The following is a 23,406-nucleotide window of genomic DNA, read 5'->3' as shown; positions in this document are numbered from 1 at the left end:
TTATACAACTGACCTATATGCAAACAAACCAATTGCCTTCTATCATCTTTATGCAGATGACACTGTAATTACTGTGTCATTAAATGCTTGTGACAGTGAGTTTGAACAACAATATATTTGGCATTTGAATTTTTGCATTCCACTTTTGACATAGGGCAAAGCCATCTGGAGAAATTCAAACTGGTCTTGAATGCAGAAAAATCCAAAATAATGTTTTTTTTAAAGTCACCTGTTTCCTTGAAGAATACACCATCAATTAAAACTGCTCAAGGTAAAACTGTTGGCTAGTCAGCAGTGACAAGTAGTATTTCAGTTTAACTATTGACATGGACCTTTCTTTTAAAGTTCATCTTAAACACTTGATCTCCAAATTAAGGGTGAAGTTAGCCTTCCTTTATAGAAATAAGTCATGTTTTTCCTTATGAGCTCGAAAGCTCCTGATAACTACTTCCTTCTTGCCTGTACTGGACTACAGCGATGCCATGTATACAAGGTCTGTTAGAAAAGTATCGGACCTTTTTATTTTTTTCAAAAACTATATGGATTTGAATCACGTACGATTACATCAGACAAGCTTGAACCCTGGTGGGCATGCAAGAGTTTTTCAGGCCTGTCGGTTACGTCATTCGCCTGTGGGCTGGCTTTGAGCGAGGAGTGGTCCACCCCTCCCGTCGGAATCTCTTTGTCTGAGAACTTCCTGAGAGACTGGCGCTTTGCTTGATCAAAATTTTTTCAAAAACTGTGAGGCAGATCGAAGTGGACACCATTCGAGAAATTCAGCTGGTTTTCTGTGAAAATTTTAACGGCTGATGAGAGATTATGGACTGTTGCTGTCACTTTAAGGACTTCCCACGGAGCGGGACGTCGCAACGCGCCCTGAGCCGCCGCTGTCTGCCTGTTACGAGCTGAAAGCTTCCAAATTTAAGCCTCTGTTGACCCAGGACGTCGTGAGAGAACAGAGAACTTTCAGAAGAGGTCGGGATCAGCAGTTTATCCGGACATTCCACTGTTAAAGGAGATTTTGTAATGAAAGAAAGTGCGGACGGGTCCGCACGTCGGGAGGCAGCTGGCGCCGCGAGCCACCACAGGAAAAACACCTCCGTTGGAAGCCTTAAGGACAAGTTGGAACATGTCCAGCTGTTAAACAATTTCTCAGATACTCACTCAACTGAAAGCCATCAAAAGCCACCTGTAAAACAAATGGTTATCAACACGGAGGTGTTTTTCCTGTGCCACCGCACCGCGCCGGCTGCGTCCCGACGCGCGGACCCGTCGCATGTCTTTCATTAATAAAATCTCCTTTAACAGTGGAATGTCCGGATAAACTGCTGATCCTGACCTCTTCTGAAAGTTCTCTGTTCTGTCACAATGTCCTGGGTCAACAGAGGCTTAAATTTGGAAGCTTTCAGCTTTTCAGACAGTGGCGGCTCAGGGCGCATCGCGATGTCCCGCTCCGTGGGCAGTCCTTAAAGCGACAGCAACAGTGCATAATCTCTCATCAGCCGTTAAAATTTTCACAGAAAACCAGCTGAATTTCTCAAATGGTGTCCACTTCGATCTGCCTCACAGGTTCTGAAAAAATTTGATCAAGCAAAGCGCCAGTCTCTCAGGAAGTTGTCAGACAAAGAGATTCCGACAGGAGGGGTGAACCACTCCTCACTCAAAGCCAGCCCACAGGCGAATGACGTAACCGACAGGCGTGAAAAAACTCACGCATGCGCACGAGGGTTCAAGGATGTCTGATGTAATCGCACGTGATTCAAATCCATATAGTTTTTGAAAAAAATAAAAATCAATCAATCAATCAATCAATTTTTTTTATATAGCGCCAAATCACAACAAACAGTTGCCCCAAGGCGCTTTATATTGTAAGGCAAGGCCATACAATAATTATGTAAAACCCCAACGGTCAAAACGACCCCCTGTGAGCAAGCACTTGGCTACAGTGGGAAGGAAAAACTCCCTTTTAACAGGAAGAAACCTCCAGCAGAACCAGGCTCAGGGAGGGGCAGTCTTCTGCTGGGACTGGTTGGGGCTGAGGGAGAGAACCAGGAAAAAGACATGCTGTGGAGGGGAGCAGAGATCGATCACTAATGATTAAATGCAGAGTGGTGCATACAGAGCAAAAAGAGAAAGAAACAGTGCATCATGGGAACCCCCCAGCAGTCTACGTCTATAGCAGCATAACTAAGGGATGGTTCAGGGTCACCTGATCCAGCCCTAACTATAAGCTTTAGCAAAAAGGAAAGTTTTAAGCCTAATCTTAAAAGTAGAGAGGGTGTCTGTCTCCCTGATCTGAATTGGGAGCTGGTTCCACAGGAGAGGAGCCTGAAAGCTGAAGGCTCTGCCTCCCATTCTACTCTTACAAACCCTAGGAACTACAAGTAAGCCTGCAGTCTGAGAGCGAAGCGCTCTATTGGGGTGATATGGTACTACGAGGTCCCTAAGATAAGATGGGACCTGATTATTCAAAACCTTATAAGTAAGAAGAAGAATTTTAAATTCTATTCTAGAATTAACAGGAAGCCAATGAAGAGAGGCCAATATGGGTGAGATATGCTCTCTCCTTCTAGTCCCCGTCAGTACTCTAGCTGCAGCATTTTGAATTAACTGAAGGCTTTTTAGGGAACTTTTAGGACAACCTGATAATAATGAATTACAATAGTCCAGCCTAGAGGAAATAAATGCATGAATTAGTTTTTCAGCATCACTCTGAGACAAGACCTTTCTGATTTTAGAGATATTGCGTAAATGCAAAAAAAGCAGTCCTACATATTTGTTTAATATGCGCTTTGAATGACATATCCTGATCAAAAATGACTCCAAGATTTCTCACAGTATTACTAGAGGTCAGGGTAATGCCATCCAGAGTAAGGATCTGGTTAGACACCATGTTTCTAATATTTGTGGGGCCAAGTACAATAACTTCAGTTTTATCTGAGTTTAAAAGCAGGAAATTAGAGGTCATCCATGTCTTTATGTCTGTAAGACAATCCTGCAGTTTAGCTAATTGGTGTGTGTCCTCTGGCTTCATGGATAGATAAAGCTGGGTATCATCTGCGTAACAATGAAAATTTAAGCAATACCGTCTAATAATACTGCCTAAGGGAAGCATATATAAAGTGAATAAAATTGGTCCTAGCACAGAACCTTGTGGAACTCCATAATTAACTTTAGTCTGTGAAGAAGATTCCCCATTTACATGAACAAATTGTAATCTATTAGACAAATATGATTCAAACCACCGCAGCGCAGTGCCTTTAATACCTATGGCATGCTCTAATCTCTGTAATAAAATTTTATGGTCAACAGTATCAAAAGCAGCACTGAGGTCTAACAGAACAAGCACAGAGATGAGTCCACTGTCCGAGGCCATAAGAAGATCATTTGTAACCTTCACTAATGCTGTTTCTGTACTATGATGAATTCTAAAACCTGACTGAAACTCTTCAAATAGACCATTCCTCTGCAGATGATCAGTTAGCTGTTTTACAACTACCCTTTCAAGAATTTTTGAGAGAAAAGGAAGGTTGGAGATTGGCCTATAATTAGCTAAGATAGCTGGGTCAAGTGATGGCTTTTTAAGTAATGGTTTAATTACTGCCACCTTAAAAGCCTGTGGTACATAGCCAACTAACAAAGATAGATTGATCATATTTAAGATCGAAGCATTAAATAATGGTAGGGCTTCCTTGAGCAGCCTGGTAGGAATGGGGTCTAATAAACATGTTGATGGTTTGGATGAAGTAACTAATGAAAATAACTCAGACAGAACAATCGAGAGAAAGAGTCTAACCAAATACCGGCATCACTGAAAGCAGCCAAAGATAACGATACGTCTTTGGGATGGTTATGAGTAATTTTTTTCTCTAATAGTTAAAATTTTGTTAGCAAAGAAAGTCATGAAGTCATTACTAGTTAAAGTTAATGGAATACTCAGCTCAATAGAGCTCTGACTCTTTGTCAGCCTGGCTACAGTGCTGAAAAGAAACCTGGGGTTGTTCTTATTTTCTTCAATTAGTGATGAGTAGAAAGATGTCCTAGCTTTACGGAGGGCTTTTTTATAGAGCAACAGACTCTTTTTCCAGGCTAAGTGAAGATCTTCTAAATTAGTGAGACGCCATTTCCTCTCCAACTTACGGGTTATCTGCTTTAAGCTACGAGTTTGTGAGTTATACCACGGAGTCAGACACTTCTGATTTAAAGCTCTCTTTTTCAGAGGAGCTACAGCATCCAAAGTTGTCTTCAATGAGGATGTAAAACTATTGACGAGATACTCTATCTCCCTTACAGAGTTTAGGTAGCTACTCTGCACTGTGTTGTTATATGGCATTAGAGAACATAAAGAAGGAATCATATCCTTAAACCTAGTTACAGCGCTTTCTGAAAGACTTCTAGTGTAATGAAACTTATTCCCCACTGCTGGGTAGTCCATCAGAGTAAATGTAAATGTTATTAAGAAATGATCAGACAGAAGGGAGTTTTCAGGGAATACTGTTAAGTCTTCTATTTCCATACCATAAGTCAGAACAAGATCTAAGATATGATTAAAGTGGTGGGTGGACTCATTTACTTTTTGAGCAAAGCCAATAGAGTCTAATAATAAATTAAATGCAGTGTTGAGGCTGTCATTCTCAGCATCTGTGTGGATGTTAAAATCGCCCACTATAATTATCTTATCTGAGCTAAGCACTAAGTCAGACAAAAGGTCTGAAAATTCACAGAGAAACTCACAGTAACGACCAGGTGGACGATAGATAATAACAAATAAAACTGGTTTTTGGGACTTCCAATTTGGATGGACAAGACTAAGAGACAAGCTTTCAAATGAATTAAAGCTCTGTCTGGGTTTTTGATTAATTAATAAGCTGGAATGGAAGATTGCTGCTAATCCTCCGCCCCGGCCCGTGCTACGAGCATTCTGACAGTTAGTGTGACTCGGGGGTGTTGACTCATTTAAACTAACATATTCATCCTGCTGTAACCAGGTTTCTGTTAGGCAGAATAAATCAATATGTTGATCAATTATTATATCATTTACCAACAGGGACTTAGAAGAGAGAGACCTAATGTTTAATAGACCACATTTAACTGTTTTAGTCTGTGGTGCAGTTGAAGGTGCTATATTATTTTTTCTTTTTGAATTTTTATGCTTAAATAGATTTTTGCTGGTTATTGGTAGTCTGGGAGCAGGCACCGTCTCTACGGGGATGGGGTAATGAGGGGATGGCAGGGGGAGAGAAGCTGCAGAGAGGTGTGTAAGACTACAACTCTGCTTCCTGGTCCCAACCCTGGATAGTCACGGTTTGGAGGATTTAAGAAAATTGGCCAGATTTCTAGAAATGAGAGCTGCTCCATCCAAAGTGGGATGGATGCCGTCTCTCCTAACAAGACCAGGTTTTCCCCAGAAGCTTTGCCAATTATCTATGAAGCCCACCTCATTTTTTGGACACCACTCAGACAGCCAGCAATTCAAGGAGAACATGCGGCTAAACATGTCACTCCCGGTGTGATTGGGGAGGGGCCCAGAGAAAACTACAGAGTCCGACATTGTTTTTGCAAAGTTACACACCGATTTAATGTTAATTTTAGTGACCTCCGATTGGCGTAACCGGGTGTCATTACTGCCGACGTGAATTACAATCTTACCAAATTTACGCTTAGCCTTAGTCAGCAGTTTCAAATTTCCTTCAATGTCCGCCTGCTCTGGCCCCCGGAAGACAATTGACTATGGTTGCTGGTGTCGCTAACTTCACATTTCTCAAAACAGAGTCGCCAATAACCAGAGTTTGATCCTCGGCGGGTGTGTCGTCGAGTGGGGAAAAAACGGTTAGAGATGTGAACGGGTTGGCGGTGTACACGGGGCTTCTGTTTAGGGCTACGCTTCCTCCTCACAGTCACCCAGTCAGCCTGCTTTCCCGGCTGCTCGGGATCTGCCAGGGGGGAACTAACGGCGGCTAAGCTACCTTGGTCCGCACCGACTACAGGGGCCTGGCTAACTGTAGAATTTTCCACGGTGCGGAGCCGAGTCTCCAATTCGCCCAGCCTGGCCTCCAAAGCTACGAATAAGCTACACTTATTACAAGTACCGTTACTGCTAAAGGAGGCCGAGGAATAACTAAACATTTCAGACCCAGAGCAGAAAAGTGCGGGAGAGACAGGGGAAGCCGCCATGCTAAATCGGCTAAGAGCTAGTAGCTACGCTAAGCTAGCGGATTCCTAAAAACACGCAAAGTGAATAATGTGTAAATAATTTAGAGGTGATTCAGCAGAAGAAGTGCTTTAGTTAAGGCACGTAAAGATTACACTGGGAAACAAATCGTAATCTAGATAACTAGATCAATCTAACTGCGCAGAGTAAACAGCTAACAGATACAGAAAAACACCGCTGTGCTCCGGAACAGGAAGTGATACAATACCGCAGTGAGAGCCAACGTTAGTTTTACCACAGACCTCGTATGTGTGCTTCAACCAATTGTCTACCGTCCTTGACCCCGCTGTATCATTCTGCTTTGAGGTTCATCAGTCGCCTCACCCACTACTGTGAGTGGTATGCCAATACTGGCATGCCCACTGGGAATGTAAGGCGATATACACATTGGATGACTCTGGTTTATAAGACTCTTATTGGGCTGGTTCCAATCAATTTATCCAGTTTACTTCGGAGATCTGAAAGAAGTTGTGCTTTGCGCTCAAATGACATGTTGTGCTTTCGTGTACCTCGTGTTCACACTGAAACAGGAAAGAAAGCTTTCAGTTTTTCTACTCCCTGTCACTGGAATGTCCTCCAATCTGAAACTATCCGGGTTAATTTCTTTTAACACCTTCCGCTCTATTTTATGAGACTGCGAATGGAATTCTTTTGCACAGTTCCTGTGTTTCTATAATCTGTTTTATTCAACATATTGTTACAATGACCAAGGTGATTGTATATTGCTTGCATTTTATATCACTTTAATGTTCTGTTGATGATGTTAACCTGTCTATTATGACGTGTGCTGCTGCCTTTCTTGGCCAGGTCAGCATTGTAAAAGAAGGTTTGACCTTACTGAGCTTTTTATCTGGTTAAATAATAAAGGTAATAATAATAATAATAATAATAACGGTGCATTCGGCATCGGTCACCTCCCTGACTAAGGCCCTTCTCCCCTGATCACTCAGTTTAGACGGGCGGTCAGCTCAATGAAGAATCCTGGTGGATCCGAACTACTTACATTTATTGATAACTTTGTGCTCTGACATGCACTGGCAACTATGGGACCTTATACTTTATGTAGACAGGTGTGTGTCTTTCCAAATCATACCCAATCAACTGAATTTACAGCAGGTGGACGACAATTAAGCTGTAGAAACATCTCAAGGATGATCAGTGGAAACAGGATGCACCTGAGCTCAATTTTTAGCTTTATGGCAAAGGGTGTGAATACTTATGCACACGTGATTTTTTTTAGCTTTTCATTTTTAATAAATCTGCATAAATAAATAAATAAAAACTTTTCACATTGTCATTATGGGGTATTATGTGTAGAATTTTGAGGAAAAAAAAGGAATTTCATCTGTTTTGGAATAAGGCTAACATAACAAAAAGTGGAAAAAGAGAAGCGCTGTGAATAGTTTCTGGATGCACGGTAATAGTAAAGAGTGTCTAAATCCTGACCTGCTGGCCATGTTCCACTCCAGGGCTGGGTTCTGGGAGCTCCTCTCATTTTCCATTGCCACACCCCCTTTAATTCCCTCCTTCTCTGGCTTGAGTTGCTCCCACTGGGCTGTACCAATGTTGATGGACTGGAGGTCAATCTGGTACTGACGGTCCTCCACCTCTGAACCTGGGTCACGCAGGATGCCAAGATTCAATGCACGTCTAGAGTAAAGAAAGGGAACATGTAAATAATAGTTCATGTACAGTACAATTCAGGTATTACACTTGTAATACATGAGGCTGTGATGATCAAAGCCAGAGATAAAGGTGGTCAAGTGCAGCTCTTAACGCCACCAAGACCACACTCTGCTAAGGTCCACATGAGTCAGGACACCTGCTCAATATTGTTCTTATAGAGGTAAATGTCCATAAAATAATTTTCGAATGAAGACATAACTATCATGAAAATGGTAAAGTGTGATTCTGTTGTGTAAACCAGCAGACATCTGAGCTGGGTCTGGGCTTGTTTGAGCATAAACGGCTTTTAACTAAACACAGCCATGGATCTTCAATGTAAAACTGTAAAAATATTTGAAACATGAAGTCTTTCAACCAGATTTGAACTCTAAAGGACCGGACATGAAAATGGTAGATGGACTGCATTGATATAGTGCATTTCCATCTGAATCAGGAACTTAAAGCACTTTACAATGATGTCTCACACTTTAAAACGCTGGTGTCAGGGTGCTGCCATTCAAGGTGCTCAACTGCACCCTGAAATCAAATGGGGGATCAAGGACCTTACCCAAGGGCCTGTATTGACTTTCCAGTCTGGTGAAGGTTTGAGCCAAGGACTTCCTGGTCTCAAGGCCAATGCTTAAACACTAAATCAAATCAAATCAATTTTATTTATATAGCGCCAAATCACAACAAACAGTTGCCCCAAGGCGCTTTATATTGTAAGGCAAGGCCATACAATAATTACGGAAAAACCCCAACGGTCAAAACGACCCCCTGTGAGCAAGCACTTGGTGACAGTGGGAAGGAAAAACTCCCTTTTAACAGGAAGAAACCTCCAGCAGAACCAGGCTCAGGGAGGGGCAGTCTTCTGCTGGGACTGGCTGGGACTGAGGGAGAGAACCAGGAAATAGACATGCTGTGGAGGGGAGCAGAGATCAATCACTAATGATTAAATGCAGAGTGGTGCATACAGAGCAAAAAGAGAAAGAAACACTCCGTGCATCATGGGAACCCCCCAGCAGTCTAAGTCTATAGCAGCATAACTAAGGGATGGTTCAGGGTCACCTGATCCAGCCCTAACTATAAGCTTTAGCAAAAAGGAAAGTTTTAAGCCTAATCTTAAAAGTAGAGAGGGTGTCTGTCTCCCTGATCTGAATTGGGAGCTGGTTCCACAGGAGAGGAGCCTGAAAACTGAAGGCTCTGCCTCCCATTCTACTCTTACAAACCCTAGGAACTACAAGTAAGCCTGCAGTCTGAGAGTGAAGCGCTCTATTGGGGTGGTATGGTACTATGAGGTCCCTAAGATAAGATGGGACCTGATTATTCAAAACCTTATAAGTAAGAAGAAGAATTTTAAATTCTATTCTAGAATTAACAGGAAGCCAATGAAGAGAGGCCAATATGGGTGCGATATGCTCTCTCCTTCTAGTCCCTGTCAGTACTCTAGCTGCAGCATTTTGAATTAATTGAAGGCTTTTCAGGGAACTTTAAGGACAACCTGATAATAATGAATTACAATAGTCCAGCCTAGAGGAAATGAATGCATGAATTAGTTTTTCAGCATCAATCTGAGACAAGACCTTTCTAATTTTAGAGATATTGCGCAAATGCAAAAAAGCAGTCCTACATATTTGTTTAATATGCGCATTGAATGACATATCCTGATCAAAGTGACTCCAAGATTTCTCACAGTATTACTAGAGGTCAGGGTAATGCCATCCAGAGTAAGGATCTGGTTAGACACCATGTTTCTAAGATTTGTGGGGCCAAGTACAATAACTTCAGTTTTATCTGAGTTTAAAAGCAGGAAATTAGAGGTCATCCATGTCTTTATGTCTCTAACACAATCCTGCAGTTTAGCTAATTGGTGTGTGTCCTCTGGCTTCATGGATAGAGAAAGCTGGGTATCATCTGCGTAACAATGAAAATTTAAGCAATGCTTTCTAATAATACTGCCTAAGGGAAACATGTATAAAGTGAATAAAATTGGTCCTAGCACAGAAGCTTGTGGAACTCCATAATTAACCTTAGTCTGTGAAGAAGATTCCCCATTTACATGAACAAATTGTAATGTATTAGATAAATATGATTCAAACCACCGCAGCGCAGTGCCTTTAATACCTATGGCATGCTCTAATCTCTGTAATAAAATTTTATGGTCAACAGTATCAAAAGCAGCACTGAGGTCTAACAGAACAAGCACAGAGATGAGTCCACTGTCTGAGGCCATAAGAAGATGATTTGTAACCTTCACTAATGCTGTTTCTGTACTATGATGAATTCTAAAACCTGACTGAAACTCTTCAAATAGACCATTCCTCTGCAGATGATCAGTTAGCTGTTTTACAACTACCCTTTCAAGAATTTTTGAGAGAAAAGGAAGGTTGGAGATTGGCCTATAATTAGCTAAGATAGCTGGGTCAAGTGATGGCTTTTTAAGTAATGGTTTAATTACTGCCACCTTAAAAGCCTGTGGTACATAGCCAATTAATAAAGATAGATTGATCATATTTAAGATCGAAGCATTAATTAATGGTAGGGCTTCCTTGAGCAGCCTGGTAGGAATGGGGTCTAATAGACATGTTGATGGTTTGGAGGAAGTAACTAATGAAAATAACTCAGACAGAACAATCGGAGAGAAAGAGTCTAACCAAATACCGGCATCACTGAAAGCAGCCAAAGATAACGATATGTCTTTGGGATGGTTATGAGTAATTTTTTTCTCTAATAGTTAAAATTTTATTAGCAAAGAAAGTCATGAAGTCATTACTAGTTAAAGTTAAAGGAATACTCCGCTCAATAGAGCTCTGACTCTTTGTCAGCCTGGCTACAGTGCTGAAAAGAAACCTGGGGTTGTTCTTATTTTCTTCAATTAGTGATGAGTAGTAAGATGTCCTAGCTTTACAGAGGGCTTTTTTTTTATAGAGCAACAGACTCTTTTTCCAGGCTAAGTGAAGATCTTCTAAATTAGTGAGACGCCATTTCCTCTTCAACTTACGGGTTATCTGCTTTAAGCTGCGAGTTTGTGAGTTATACCATGGAGTCAGGCAGTTCTGATTTAAGGCTCTCTTTTTCAGAGGAGCTACAGCATCCAAAGTTGTCTTCAATGAGGATGTAAAACTACAGACAAGATACTCTATCTCACAGAGTTTAGGTAGCTACTCTGCACTGTGTTGGTATATGGCATTAGAGAACATAAAGAAGGAATCATATCCTTAAACCTAGTTACAGCGCTTTCTGAAAGACGTCTAGTGTAATGAAACTTATTCCCCACTGCTGGGTAGTCCATCAGAGTAAATGTAAATGTTATTAAGAAATGATCAGACAGAAGGGAGTTTTCAGGGAATACTGTTAAGTCTTCAATTTCCATACCATAAGTCAGAACAAGATCTGAGATATGATTAAAGTGGTGGGTGGACTCATTTACATTTTGAGCAAAGCCAATTGAGTCTAATAATAGATTAAATGCAGTGCTGAGGCTGTCATTCTCAGTATCTGTGTGGATGTTAAAATCGCCCACTATAATTATCTTATCTGAGCTAAGCACTAAGTCAGGCAAAAGGTCTGAAAATTCACAGAAAAACTCACAGTAACGACCAGGTGGACGATAGATAATAACAAATAAATCTGGTTTTTGGGACTTCCAATTTGGATGAACAAGACTAAGAGTCAAGCTTTCAAATGAATTAAAGCTCTGTCTTGGTTTTTGATTAATTAATAAGCTGGAATGGAAGATTGCTGCTAATCCTCCGCCTCGGCCCGTGCTACGAGCATTCTGACAGTTAGTGTGACTCGGGGGTGTTGACTCATTTAAACTAACATATTCATCCTGCTGTAACCAGGTTTCTGTAAGGCAGAATAAATCAATATGTTGATCAATTATTATATCATTTACTAACAGGGACTTAGAAGAGAGAGATCTAATGTTTAATAGACCACATTTAACTGTTTTAGTCTGTGGTGCAGTTGAAGGTGTTATATTATTTTTTCTTTTTGAATTTTTATGCTTAAATAGATTTTTACTGGTTATTGGTGGTCTGGGAGCAGGCACCGTCTCTACGGGGATGGGGTAATGAGGTGATGGCAGGGGGAGAGAAGCTGCAGAGAGGTGTGTAAGACTACAACTCTGCTTCCTGGTCCCAACCCTGGATAGTCACGGTTTAGAGGATTTAAGAAAATTGGCCAGATCTCTAGAAATGAGAGCTGCTCCATCCAAAGTGGGATGGATGCCGTCTCTCCTAACAAGACCAGGTTTTCCCCAGAAGCTTTACCAATTATCTATGAAGCCCACCTCATTTTTTGGACACCAGTCCGACAGCCAGCAATTCAAGGAGAACATGCGGCTAAACATGTCACTCCTGGTCCGATTAGGGAGGGGCCCAGAGAAAACTTCAGAGTCCGACATTGTTTTTGCAAAGTTACACACCGATTCAATGTTAATTTTAGTGACCTCCGATTGGCGTAACTGGGTGTCATTACTGCCGACGTGAATTACAATCTTACCAAATTTACGCTTAGCCTTAGCCAGCAGTTTCAAATTTCCTTCAATGTCGCCTGCTCTGGCCCCCGGAAGACAATTAACTATGGTTGCTGGTGTCGCTAACTTCACATTTCTCAAAACAGAGTCGCCAATAACCAGAGTTTGATCCTCGGCGGGTGTGTCGCCGAGTGGGGAAAAACGGTTAGAAATGTGAACAGGTTGGCGGTGTACACGGGGCTTCTGTTTAGGGCTACGCTTCCTCCTCACAGTCACCCAGTCGGCCTGCTTTCCCGGCTGCTTGGGATCTGCCGGAGGGGAACTAACGGCGGCTAAGCTACCTTGGTCCGCACCGACTACAGGGGCCTGGCTAGCTGTAGGATTTTCCAAGATGTGGAGCCGAGTCTCCAATTCGCCCAGCCTGGCCTCCAAAGCTACGAATAAGCTACACTTATTACAAGTACCATTACTGCTAAAGGAGGCCGAGGAATAACTAAACATTTCACACCCAGAGCAGAAAAGTGCGAGAGAGACAGGAGAAGCCACCATGCTAAATCGGCTAAGAGCTAGTAGCTGCGCTAAGCTAGCGGATTCCTAAAAACACACAAAGTGAATAATGTGTAATTAATTTAGAGGTGATTCAGCAGAGGGAGTGCTTTAGTTAAGGCACGTGAAGATTACACTGTGAATCAAATCGTTATCAAGTTATCTAGATCAATCTAACTGCGCAGATTAAACAGCTAACAGATACAGCAAAACACCGCTGTGCTCCAGAACAGGAAGTGATACAATACCGCAGTGAGAGCCAACCACCAGTAGAGGCAAGCAAGAGTCACGAGAGCTGTGACCATCACCTCCCCAAAACTAAAGTTTTCCAGGTTAAACACCTGCTCAAATAAGATAACTGAGATCAGGGGTATCTTCTAAATTTTTCCATACCTTCAGGAATTTGCCTTTAAAGATAGTTTTTAGTATAATGCCAAGGTGTTGTGTATCAAAATGAATCGAATAATTTCAGCTTTCAGAATATGTGGCACATATTCCATCCATCCATTTTCTATTGTATGTCTGCTTACTCCAATTCAGGGTCACGGGGGCCTGGAGCCTATCCCAGTAGTCACAGGGCATGAAGCAGGGTGCACCCTGGACAGGACACCAGGCGATCACAAGGCTTGGTCAAAAACACTGCCTGTCAAAATATTCTCTCTAAACATGAAAAAATGAAATACATTTTTAGAAAATTCTTCAGATTTTTAACAAAAATACGCCTTTATTCAACTGGATGAGCTGTTTTGGTGCAAGGAATGGGTTCACCAAGTAGTGTAAGATAAGAAGGAAATCGTACTGTGCATCCAGAAAGTATTCACAGCGCTTCACTTTTTCCATATGTTGCTATTACAGTCTTATCTCAAAATGTAGTAAATTCTTTTTTTTTGCCCTCAAAATTCTACTCACAACACCCCAAAATGACAACAAAAAACATTTTTTTTATTTTTATTTTTGCAAATTTATTACATGTAAAAAACTAGAAAATCAAATGTACATAAGTATTCACACCCTTTGCTCAATACTTCAAGCTCCATCAGGTTGGATGGGGAGCGTCGGTGCACAGCCATTTTCAGATCTCTCCAGAGATGTTCAATCGGATTCAGGTCTGGGCTCTGGCTGGGCCACTCAAGGACAGTCACAGAGTTGTCCTGAAGCCACTCCTTTGATATCTTGTTTAGGGTCATTGTCCTGCTGAAAGATGAACCGTCACTCCAGTCTGAGGTCAAGAGCGCTCTGGAGCAGGTTTTCATCCAGGATGTCTCTGTACATTGCTGCATTCATCTTTCCCTCAATCCTGACTAGTCTCCCATTTCCTGCTGCTGAAATACATCCCCACAGTATGATGCTGGCACCACCATGCTTCACTGTAGGGATGGTGCCTGGTTTCCTCCAGACATGATACCTGGCATTCACACCAAAGAGTTCAATCTTTGTCTCATCAGACCAGAGAATTGTGTTTCTCATGGTGTGAGAGTCCTTCGGGTGCCTTTTGTCTAACTTCAGGCAGGCTGCCATGTGCCTTTTATGAAGGAGTGGCTTCCGTCTGGCCACTCTACCATACAGGCCTGATTGGTGGATTGCTGCTGAGATGTTTGTTCATCTGGAAGGTTCTTCTCACTCCCACAGAGGAATGCTGTAGCTCTGACAGAGTGACCATCGGGTTATTGGTCACCTCCCTGACTAAGGTTCTTCTCCCCCGATTGCTCAGTTTAGACGGGCGGCCAGCTCTAGGAAGAGTCCTGGTGGATCCGAACGTCATCCATTTATGGATGATGGAGGCCACTGTGCTCACTGGGACCTTCAAAGCAGCAGAAATGTTTCTGTACCCTTCCCCAGAATTGTGCCTCCAGACAATCCTGTCTCAGAGGGCTACAGACAATTCCTTTAACTGACTTGCTTAGTTTGTGTTCTGACATACACTGTCAACTGTGGGACCTTTTATGTAGACAAGTGTGTGTCTTTCCAAATCATGTCCAGCTAACTGAATTTACCATAGATGGACTTCAATTAATCTGTAGAAACATCTCAAGGATGACCAGCGGAAACAGGATGCATCTGAGCTCAATTTTAAGATTTATGGCAAAGGCTGTGAATACTTATGTACATGTGATTTCTTAGCTTTATTTTGAATAAATTTGCAAAAAAAAAAAAAATAAAGGAAAAAAAAATTGGGGGATTGTGTGTAGAATTTTGAAGATAAAATTAATTTCATCCATTTTGGAATACTTTACAAATGCACTGCATATCAATATAAATAAATGTAAAGTAAAATCAGTCATCGCTTCTAGCTACATGACAACAAGTCTACAGACTAGGTATATGTATACTACAATCTTCTCCTGTATGAATATTTAGGTTTTAGAAGCTAACTCCTATAATATTATGTAGTAACTATATTTCTTCTATGTATTGTTTATTATACTTATTGTGTAAATGTCACGTGTATACATGATGTCCATTTTCTTGAGACGCTTAGGTGGGCAGGGAGAGTTCCCATGGGATAAAAAAGCTTTTCAACCTACCATCCCTGGTTCTCAAGACCAGGCACCTAAGTGGCTCTACTCTACTCTTTTTTTTTTTTTTTTTTTTTTTTTTAAAGATATTTAGATAAACCTTAGTATACACTAGCAGAGTTCTACCTTAGAATTGGAATGTATTATAGAAGACATACCTTACTGAATTTTCATGGACTGAAACTAGAGGTGACACTCTGCAGTTTCAGGAAGTGGTCAAATGAAGTCTCTGTGAAGGTTCTGTCACTGATTTATTAACAGATGCATGGGTTGGACATGCTGGTGCATCCATAGACCTCAGAGGGTTCAAGGGATCATATAGTGAAAAACAAGTAATACCATGATATAATACCATCATCATCCAAAAAATAAAAGATACTGTGATATTAATTTTTGGTCAGATTGCCCACTCCTAGCTGTACATTTTTTTTTCCCCAATAACATATTACTATTTTAGCATAACACCAGGTAGCCAGTTAGACTGAACCAGTAAAGACGTCCTGGCACCGGGCCCTAACCACAACTGACTCCTTTCTTCCCTCTGCCTCCTCGGTGGCTTAGTCGTTTCTTACAACATGATTTACAGCTAAATCAAAGCCTCTGGAAGACATTTGTGTAGCCAGACCGCTGATAAATAACCACACAGGCCTCAGGTGAAATCATTTGCTTTTAATAAAACTCTGATTTATGCCAGCTTATCGTTAGCAGTAAACATGACTTCAAGCCTGGCTGGACGGCACAGTAGTCTGGAGCTTTTACTGCCTCTCTCGTTCTATTTCTGTCTCCAGAAACACAGGACCTCTGCAGTATACACAAGCTGTAATACGCTAGAAGAGATATAGAGATATGTGCGGAGTGGGCAGCACCGCCTCAGAAGTGGAACTGCTACAATAAAGTGAGCAAACACTGTCTCATCAGTGCCAAGAAAATATGATGTCATCTATTTTGCCTGTGAGAGACAAGATCCCAACGAATTTGTAAAGGCAAAAGGAATAATCAAAATTCGACATCTGTGTATGACATCAGGGCTTTCGCTTCGTTATGATATGTTTATTTGTGCTGGTGAATTCAAATGAGAGCTTAAATGGTATAAATAAGGGCTTAAAACGGCTGCAGATGTAGCCGCGGCGCGAGAAGTTTTATTTGTTTCGGCAACGTCAATGGCAATTTTCTTATAGCGTTTCCCCTCCCTTAGCCACAGTGGAAAGGCCTTTACCAGAGCGTGATGTTATGACAATGAGCACCAAGAAGAAAAACAATGGCAATGGAAGATCAGAGGTGCATAACTGGATTTATCTGGATTTGTTGACATACAAACAAGTGAAACAGATCCTTAATCAACATTTGGAACCACATTTATCAACAGAGTCGAATATAAATCAAACCAAGAACCAAGTAAGATTTGGGTGGGATGTGTCAGTCTACATTCATTAGGGCTTTTGTAACTGTACCTCCGTCACCCACCCCAACCCCAAACTGTACTTTTCACATTAAACAAACCGCAGTTACCTCACATGCTTTCCGAATTATCTCTCAGCTTCAGCTTATTTAGAAGACTCTCTTACTCATAATCAACAGAACATGGGACTCGGCAGCCGAGTGTCTGTGTTGCTGAGCTGCAGGGTCATCTCCGGTGACATAAATAAATATGATAAACATTTGTCTTGGTCATGCAGCCAGTGGAAACCGGTGTGATTTAATATCAAAAGACATATTTCAGCCAATCGCGGGAAACAAGAGAGCTTCATTTCTGACAAATGAGGAGGGGAGGAATTCTGGAAGTTCCCCTTGGGGGTGCAATAATAATTGAAGCCAGATTTTCTTGTACTACATGGTGGGGGGGTGCAGTGGCGGTTTGACATATTTGACTGGTCATGTGAAGACCACACTGCTCGACGGCCGAGAGGAATCTGAGAATGCCTGGCTGGAGAGCCCACGGTATACATGGACACAACCCCCCCCATCCCTCCCCTCCAAAAGAAACCATGAACAAGCAGGTGGAACACACCCCTCTGCTTAATCTCATGTATCATCATCAGACATCTGCCAGACTGTGTGGAAAATGAGAAAAATATAAATAATAAGTCATAAAAGACATATATTTGCTGATGGAGGGAAAAAAAAGAGAGAATAGTACTTAGCTTTGCCCTTGTTCCTCAGCCAACCTCATTTTAATTGGAGGAAAAGACCACAGAAACATTACTTTTTATGACTAAATTCTGCTATTTAGAAAAACAGATCAAAAGCTCTGCAGTAGGACTGATCTACTTCATGCTGTTTGAGGAGATTTTTTTTTTTTTTTTTAACAAAACCTCTTTCCAACTTTTTACATAATTTAAAGCCAGTTTGTATTTGAAAAGCCACTGGACAGTTTTCACATCAGAGCAGAAATGTTAAGGATCCTACCCAACATCATAAAGGCTCAATGTCAAACCATCCAAACGACTCAGGTTGTGCAGAGGGAAATGACACGGTGTTGTTACGCTTCTGGAATGTTGGACTTGAAAAGTGAATCAGTGATGCTTCATCAGCGAGAGGGTCCTTGGTTTGAATTGGACCTGGTCCTTTCTGTGTGGAGTTTGCATGTTCTCACTGTATTTGGTTCCCTCTAGGTGTTCCGGCTTCATTCCACTTCCAAAGACACACAGGTTAGGTGAACTGGTGACTTTAATTGATCGTAGGTGTGGGTAAGAGTGTGACTGTCTACATGTGGCGGCCCTGTGCTTGGACTTGCCAGGGTGAACCCCGCGTCTTGCCCAATGTCCACTGGGATACGTTCCAGCCCCCCATGACCTTTATCTGGAATAAGCAAGTACAGAAAATGAATTAATGAGTGCAGAATCTTGTCAATCTTGTACAAAACAAATATGTACAGAAGTAAAAGAACTTGCCAAAAAAACTAAAGCTGGAATTTTTGGAGATCCTGCTGGCTGGGCTTCAAGACAAATTTGTGGTTTCAGGTATAAAACAAACCCAAAAGCGATCTGGTTAAGGTAAAGAACCCAGGGGTGGATTGATGCTAGGGTGAAGGGGCATGATTAGGGATGGGTATTGATAAGATTTTACCAATATCAATGCCATTATCGATTCCGCTTATCGATCCGATTCCTTATCGACTCCCTCCCGAAATACCTCTTGTGAATTTTCTGTATACTAAAAGTAGACTTTACAGGTTTTCTATGTCAACAACATTTTACTGACTCTTAAAGTAAATAAATAGGAAATTAACCACTGGATCCTTGACCTCTGGACATTTTTTTTTTTTTTTTTGTACAGCACTTTGGAAACTATGTTTGTGAAATGTGGTACATAAATAAAGTGGTATGGTATAAACAGAAATAAACAAAATCTGTAGTTACTGTCAAACGTATTTCCTTTCAGACATTAATGGCATAAATGTCACTCCATGCCTCTGAGATGAACTGCTCAGCCGGCTGCATGTCAGCATCAATGTAATTCATAAAGAATGCAGGACGTCTCATTTAGGGAGGAAACAAAAAAACGTTTTGGTTGATTGTAGTTTATCGTTTGTACAACCCCAATTCCAATGAAGTTGGGACGTTGTGTAAAATGTAAATAAAAACAGATAACAATGATTTGCAAATCCTCTTCAACCTATATTCAATTGATTACACCACAAAGACAAGATATTTAATGTTCAAACTGATAAACTTTATTGTTTTTGTGCAAATATTTGCTCATTTTGAAATGGATGCCTGCAACACATTTCAAAAAAGCTGGGACAGGGGCAACAAAAGACTGGGAAAGTTAAGGAATGCTCAAACAACACCTGTTTGGAGCATTCCACAGGTGAACAGGTTAACTAGAAACAGGTGAGTGTCATGATTGGGTATAAAAGGAGCATCCCCAAAAGGCTCACCCGTTCAAAAGCAAAGATGGGGCAAGGATCACCACTTTGTGAACAACTGTGTGAAAAAAATAGTCCAACCGTTTAAGAACAATGTTTCTCAATGTTTAATTGCAAGGAATTTAGGGATTTCATCATCTACAGTTCATAATATAATCAGAAGATTCAGAGAATCTGAAGAACTTTCTACATGTAAGCAGCAAGGCCAAAAACCAACACTGAATGACCATGATCTTCGATCCTTCAGGTGGCACTGCATTAAAAACTGACATCATTGTGTAAAGGATCTTACTGCGTGGGCTCAGGAACACTTCAGAAAACCATTGTCAGTTAACACAGTTCGTCGCTACATCTACAAGTACAAATTAATACTCTACAATGCAAAGCGAAAACCATACATCAACAACATTCAGAAATGCTGCCGCCTTCTCTGCCCTAACCTCATTTGAAATGGACAGAAGCAAAGTGGAAAAGTGTGCTGTGGTCTGATGAGTCCACATTTCAAATTGTTTTTGGAAATCACGGACGCCATGTCCTCTGGACAAAAGAAGATAAAGACCATCCAGATTGTTACCAGCGCAAAGTTCAAAAGCCAGCATCTGTGATGGTATGGGGGTATGTTAGTGCCCATGACATGGGCAACTTACACATGTGTGATGGCACCATCAATGCTGAAAGGTACATCCAAGTTTTGGAGCAACACATGCTGCCATCTAATGGCCCAGTCACACGGCACATGACGATTCCTGAACGAAGGGAAAAAGTAAAAAACGTCACAATTCGTTGAGAAAAGGTGGACAAAAGAGCTTTTATCACCGAACAGTCTGCGAAGCAAGAGCGCAAAAGGGACGAAAGAGGAAATTAACAAAACCGAAGCTAACGATCTCGACGAAACACACCTGGAGCCATAACTGGAGGAGTGTGTGTCTGTGTCTCTGCATTCCAGGACTTGGCGCTGGGACGGAGCTCATAGCACCTGAGTCCTGGAGAAACTGCAAACAGAATCTGTGGAGATCTGTGTGCACATCGGTGGACCACCTGCTCTGGTTCCTCGTCCAGAACAAAAGAGGGATCATCTCCATCATCATCAGAATCCACACTGTCTGTTGACATGCTGCGCACTCCGTCTTCCTCCAATAAAAAAAAAAAAAAAAAAGTGCGCCATGGTCACTGCTGTATCACAGTATAATGTTATAAGCCATATATATTTATTTATAACAGAAAACTGTCAAAAGGGAGAATAAATATAAATATAAGTGTAAAGATGTTTGAATATATCAGAACAGTAAATTAATCAGTGCGTGTGAACGCGCGCATTGACTCGTGCGATTATTTCACCAGCTGATCACTGATCCACAACGTGAATTCTGCCTTCCAGAACAGCTCTTTATATAATCATTTTGATTCATCTACCTGTTGCCACATGTACAAAAGGACTGGATTGTCATTCCTACACTCAGATTGTTATATTTAATAAAAATAATAAGTGCACGCAGGAGCTCCTGCTGCCGCTGATGCTGCATTCAAGTACCGTTGGAAATTACACAACTTTTTGGTTGTTTCAAATTCAACAGTTGCTTGTGGCAAAATAATTAATTATATCCACACAAAAGATTAATTTTGGCCTATGTAAGGTGCCTGAGCCCATTGAAGCTGCCCCCCCACACAGATCAAAAAAATCCAAGCAAGCAGGCTGAGTTTGCCCTGTAATTTCCGATGTACATGAACGCAGTAGCAGCCTCAGCGCTCACAAACCGGCTTCTGAGCTGTGTGAAAACGTTCAGCTGCTCCAAAGAAGTCAAATTAAACAATAACGTTACAAAAACTACACAAAAGCTTAAAAAACGTCAAGAACGACAGCAAAACAAGACACAGAAGAATTGAGGTTTTCGTTGCCCTTCGTTCAAAATTTTCAACAGTTTAAAAATCCTGACGAAGCGCCCGCTGCAGGAACGAGGCTGCACGAAGGTTAAACGATGCCAACGACAGTCAACGAGGGTCCAGATTTCTTGTTTCGTCAGGTCTTCGTCACCCTTTGTTAAGTGCCGTGTGACTGGGCCATAAGCAACGTCGTTTTCAGGGACGTCCCTGCTTATTTCAGCAAGGCAATGTCAAGCCACATTCTGCACGTGTTACAACAGCTTGGCTTCGTAGTAAAAGAGTGCGTGTACTAGACTGGCCTGCCTGCAGTCCAGACCTGTCAACCACTGAAAATGTGTGGCGCTTTATGAAGCACAAAATATGAGCAAATAGAGAGCAGCGCAGCATTTGAAGCTGCGAACGGAACAGAGGATGATTCTCGTTTCTTGCCTGCAGCAAGGCAAGTGTCCCAGTTAGTGACTTTAATCAGCATAAAAGTGACTCATGAGTGACATCTTTAAATGGCTTTGAGAGGGGTTAAGAAGTGGACTTGCCGCTTCTGAAAAGCAGTGAAGCAGAGAACCAATAAAGCAGTGGGTCAGAGCACTGCTTCATTGGTTCAAGCTTCAAAACGGAGCCATTACAGAAGCAGTTGATTACAGAGCTGCTGCAGGATCTGTAATCGACATAGAGAAAGGATTATTTTCCGGACAAACACCCTCAAAAACAACAGCTGCACTGAAGGACCTATAAGGGAATCATTAAGCAAAAAGGCTGTTGACGGTGGTGGATCGAATAATTTCTGAATGATTCTCGAAAAGAACCAGGTCTTGATACCCATCCCTAGGCGTGATCCATATGTATTTGGACAATGGCCCATCCCACTCTGAATATTACATGACATACACTCACATCACATCCACTATTATTTGGACGGTCACCCATCTCCTCCTCTGCAGAAAAATTTTAAAATCCACTGTTGTTTTTCCTGCATTCTACGGTAAGCTCTCTAGACCAGGGATGGGCAATCATGTGCCATGATGGGCCGAGACACTGCAGGTTTTCCTTGCTACCAATAACTTCAGCAGGTGATTTCATTAATGATCAGGTGTTTATGTTCAGGGGAGAAGCTCACCAGCAACCCACCTGCTGAGGTGACTGGTTGCAAGGAAAACCTGCAGGGTCTCGGCCCTCCTTGTCCACCCCTGCTCTAGACTCTCTAGTCATCCTTTTAAATACACAATTTTTAATTTTTAACAATGGATTGCAGCAGCTTTTCCCATATGTTATTAGACCTTTGGCCAACAGATTTAATTTGCAACTGGAACCTGAAGCCAGTAGTGTGGGAAAAGCGGGTTATGTAAAAGTCTTTGCAAAAGCGATTCTGTAGGGCATCATGGTCTTTGGAGTTAAATTTCCTCCCACCTTCCTCTCTCTGCCGCCATCCAGCCCCCTTATCTCCATCATGGGCCTGTGGGCAGGAAACACTGTGGTAATACCAAGCCCCAGGCTTCTGGAGCTCGTCACTCTGAAACATGCAATTTGAACCCTTAACCCAGGACCTTCTTTTCCAAAACAATCACATATAACACACATCTACTTACATGTTTGACAGAGACAAAGGTTTAATCAAATGTGTGCCAGTCCTGTGTTTCAGCTCCCCTGATAGAACACACATACTGAGTAGATATTTCACAGAGATCGCAGGCTTACTTCAACAAAGTCAAGCTCCATTAGCTCTGTACAAAAATGTGCTATATTTCATGAACATGCTATATTCCTTGCTTTGACCCAACTATTGTACATTTAAACTGAAATAGCACATTTTGCATGAAGTACAAACATTTTTGTGCCACCTTACGATACCAGCATGCTTTATTAGACGTAAAACATTCAGGGCAAAAACACATCAGAGAGATAAACATGGTGTAAAACTCTCCCGCTAGACGCGACTGGTCACAATATCACATGACTCACTGTGTCACAGATGAGGATTAAAAAGTCAAGGTTCAGCCTTTGCTTGGGTTTATTCACAACTACCCCTGCCACTGGATGACAATTAGCAGAACATAAACATGCCTGAGGGCAGAGCTACCAAAGTTACCCACAGATGGATGTGTGGCTCTTGACAAGGCATCTCGGTCTGAAAAATCAAGGACCCACAGGCATGAACATCACTGCCAAGATAAGTAAATCTCTCGACAAGCTCAACACTTTCAATGCACACAGATACACATCTGATGGCAGAGTGCAGGAAGTC

At 41.7% G+C, this 23,406-nt stretch overlaps 1 protein-coding gene across 1 annotated transcript in view; it reads right to left on the bottom strand.

Annotated features, from left to right (window-relative positions):
- The window catches only part of LOC117513625 (vacuolar protein sorting-associated protein 13B-like), a 1,146,044-nt gene that overhangs the window by 442,580 nt on the left and 680,058 nt on the right, over nucleotides 1-23,406 (bottom strand). The window contains 1 exon segment of the mRNA XM_034173849.1: nucleotides 7,658-7,861. Within this exon segment, the coding sequence (XP_034029740.1) occupies nucleotides 7,658-7,861 (204 nt within the window).

The sequence above is a fragment of the Thalassophryne amazonica genome, chromosome 7 (genome assembly GCF_902500255.1).
Source record: "Thalassophryne amazonica chromosome 7, fThaAma1.1, whole genome shotgun sequence".
Classification (NCBI taxonomy): Eukaryota; Metazoa; Chordata; class Actinopteri; order Batrachoidiformes; family Batrachoididae; genus Thalassophryne; species Thalassophryne amazonica.
This window is presented reverse-complemented; position numbering and strand designations above follow the sequence as displayed.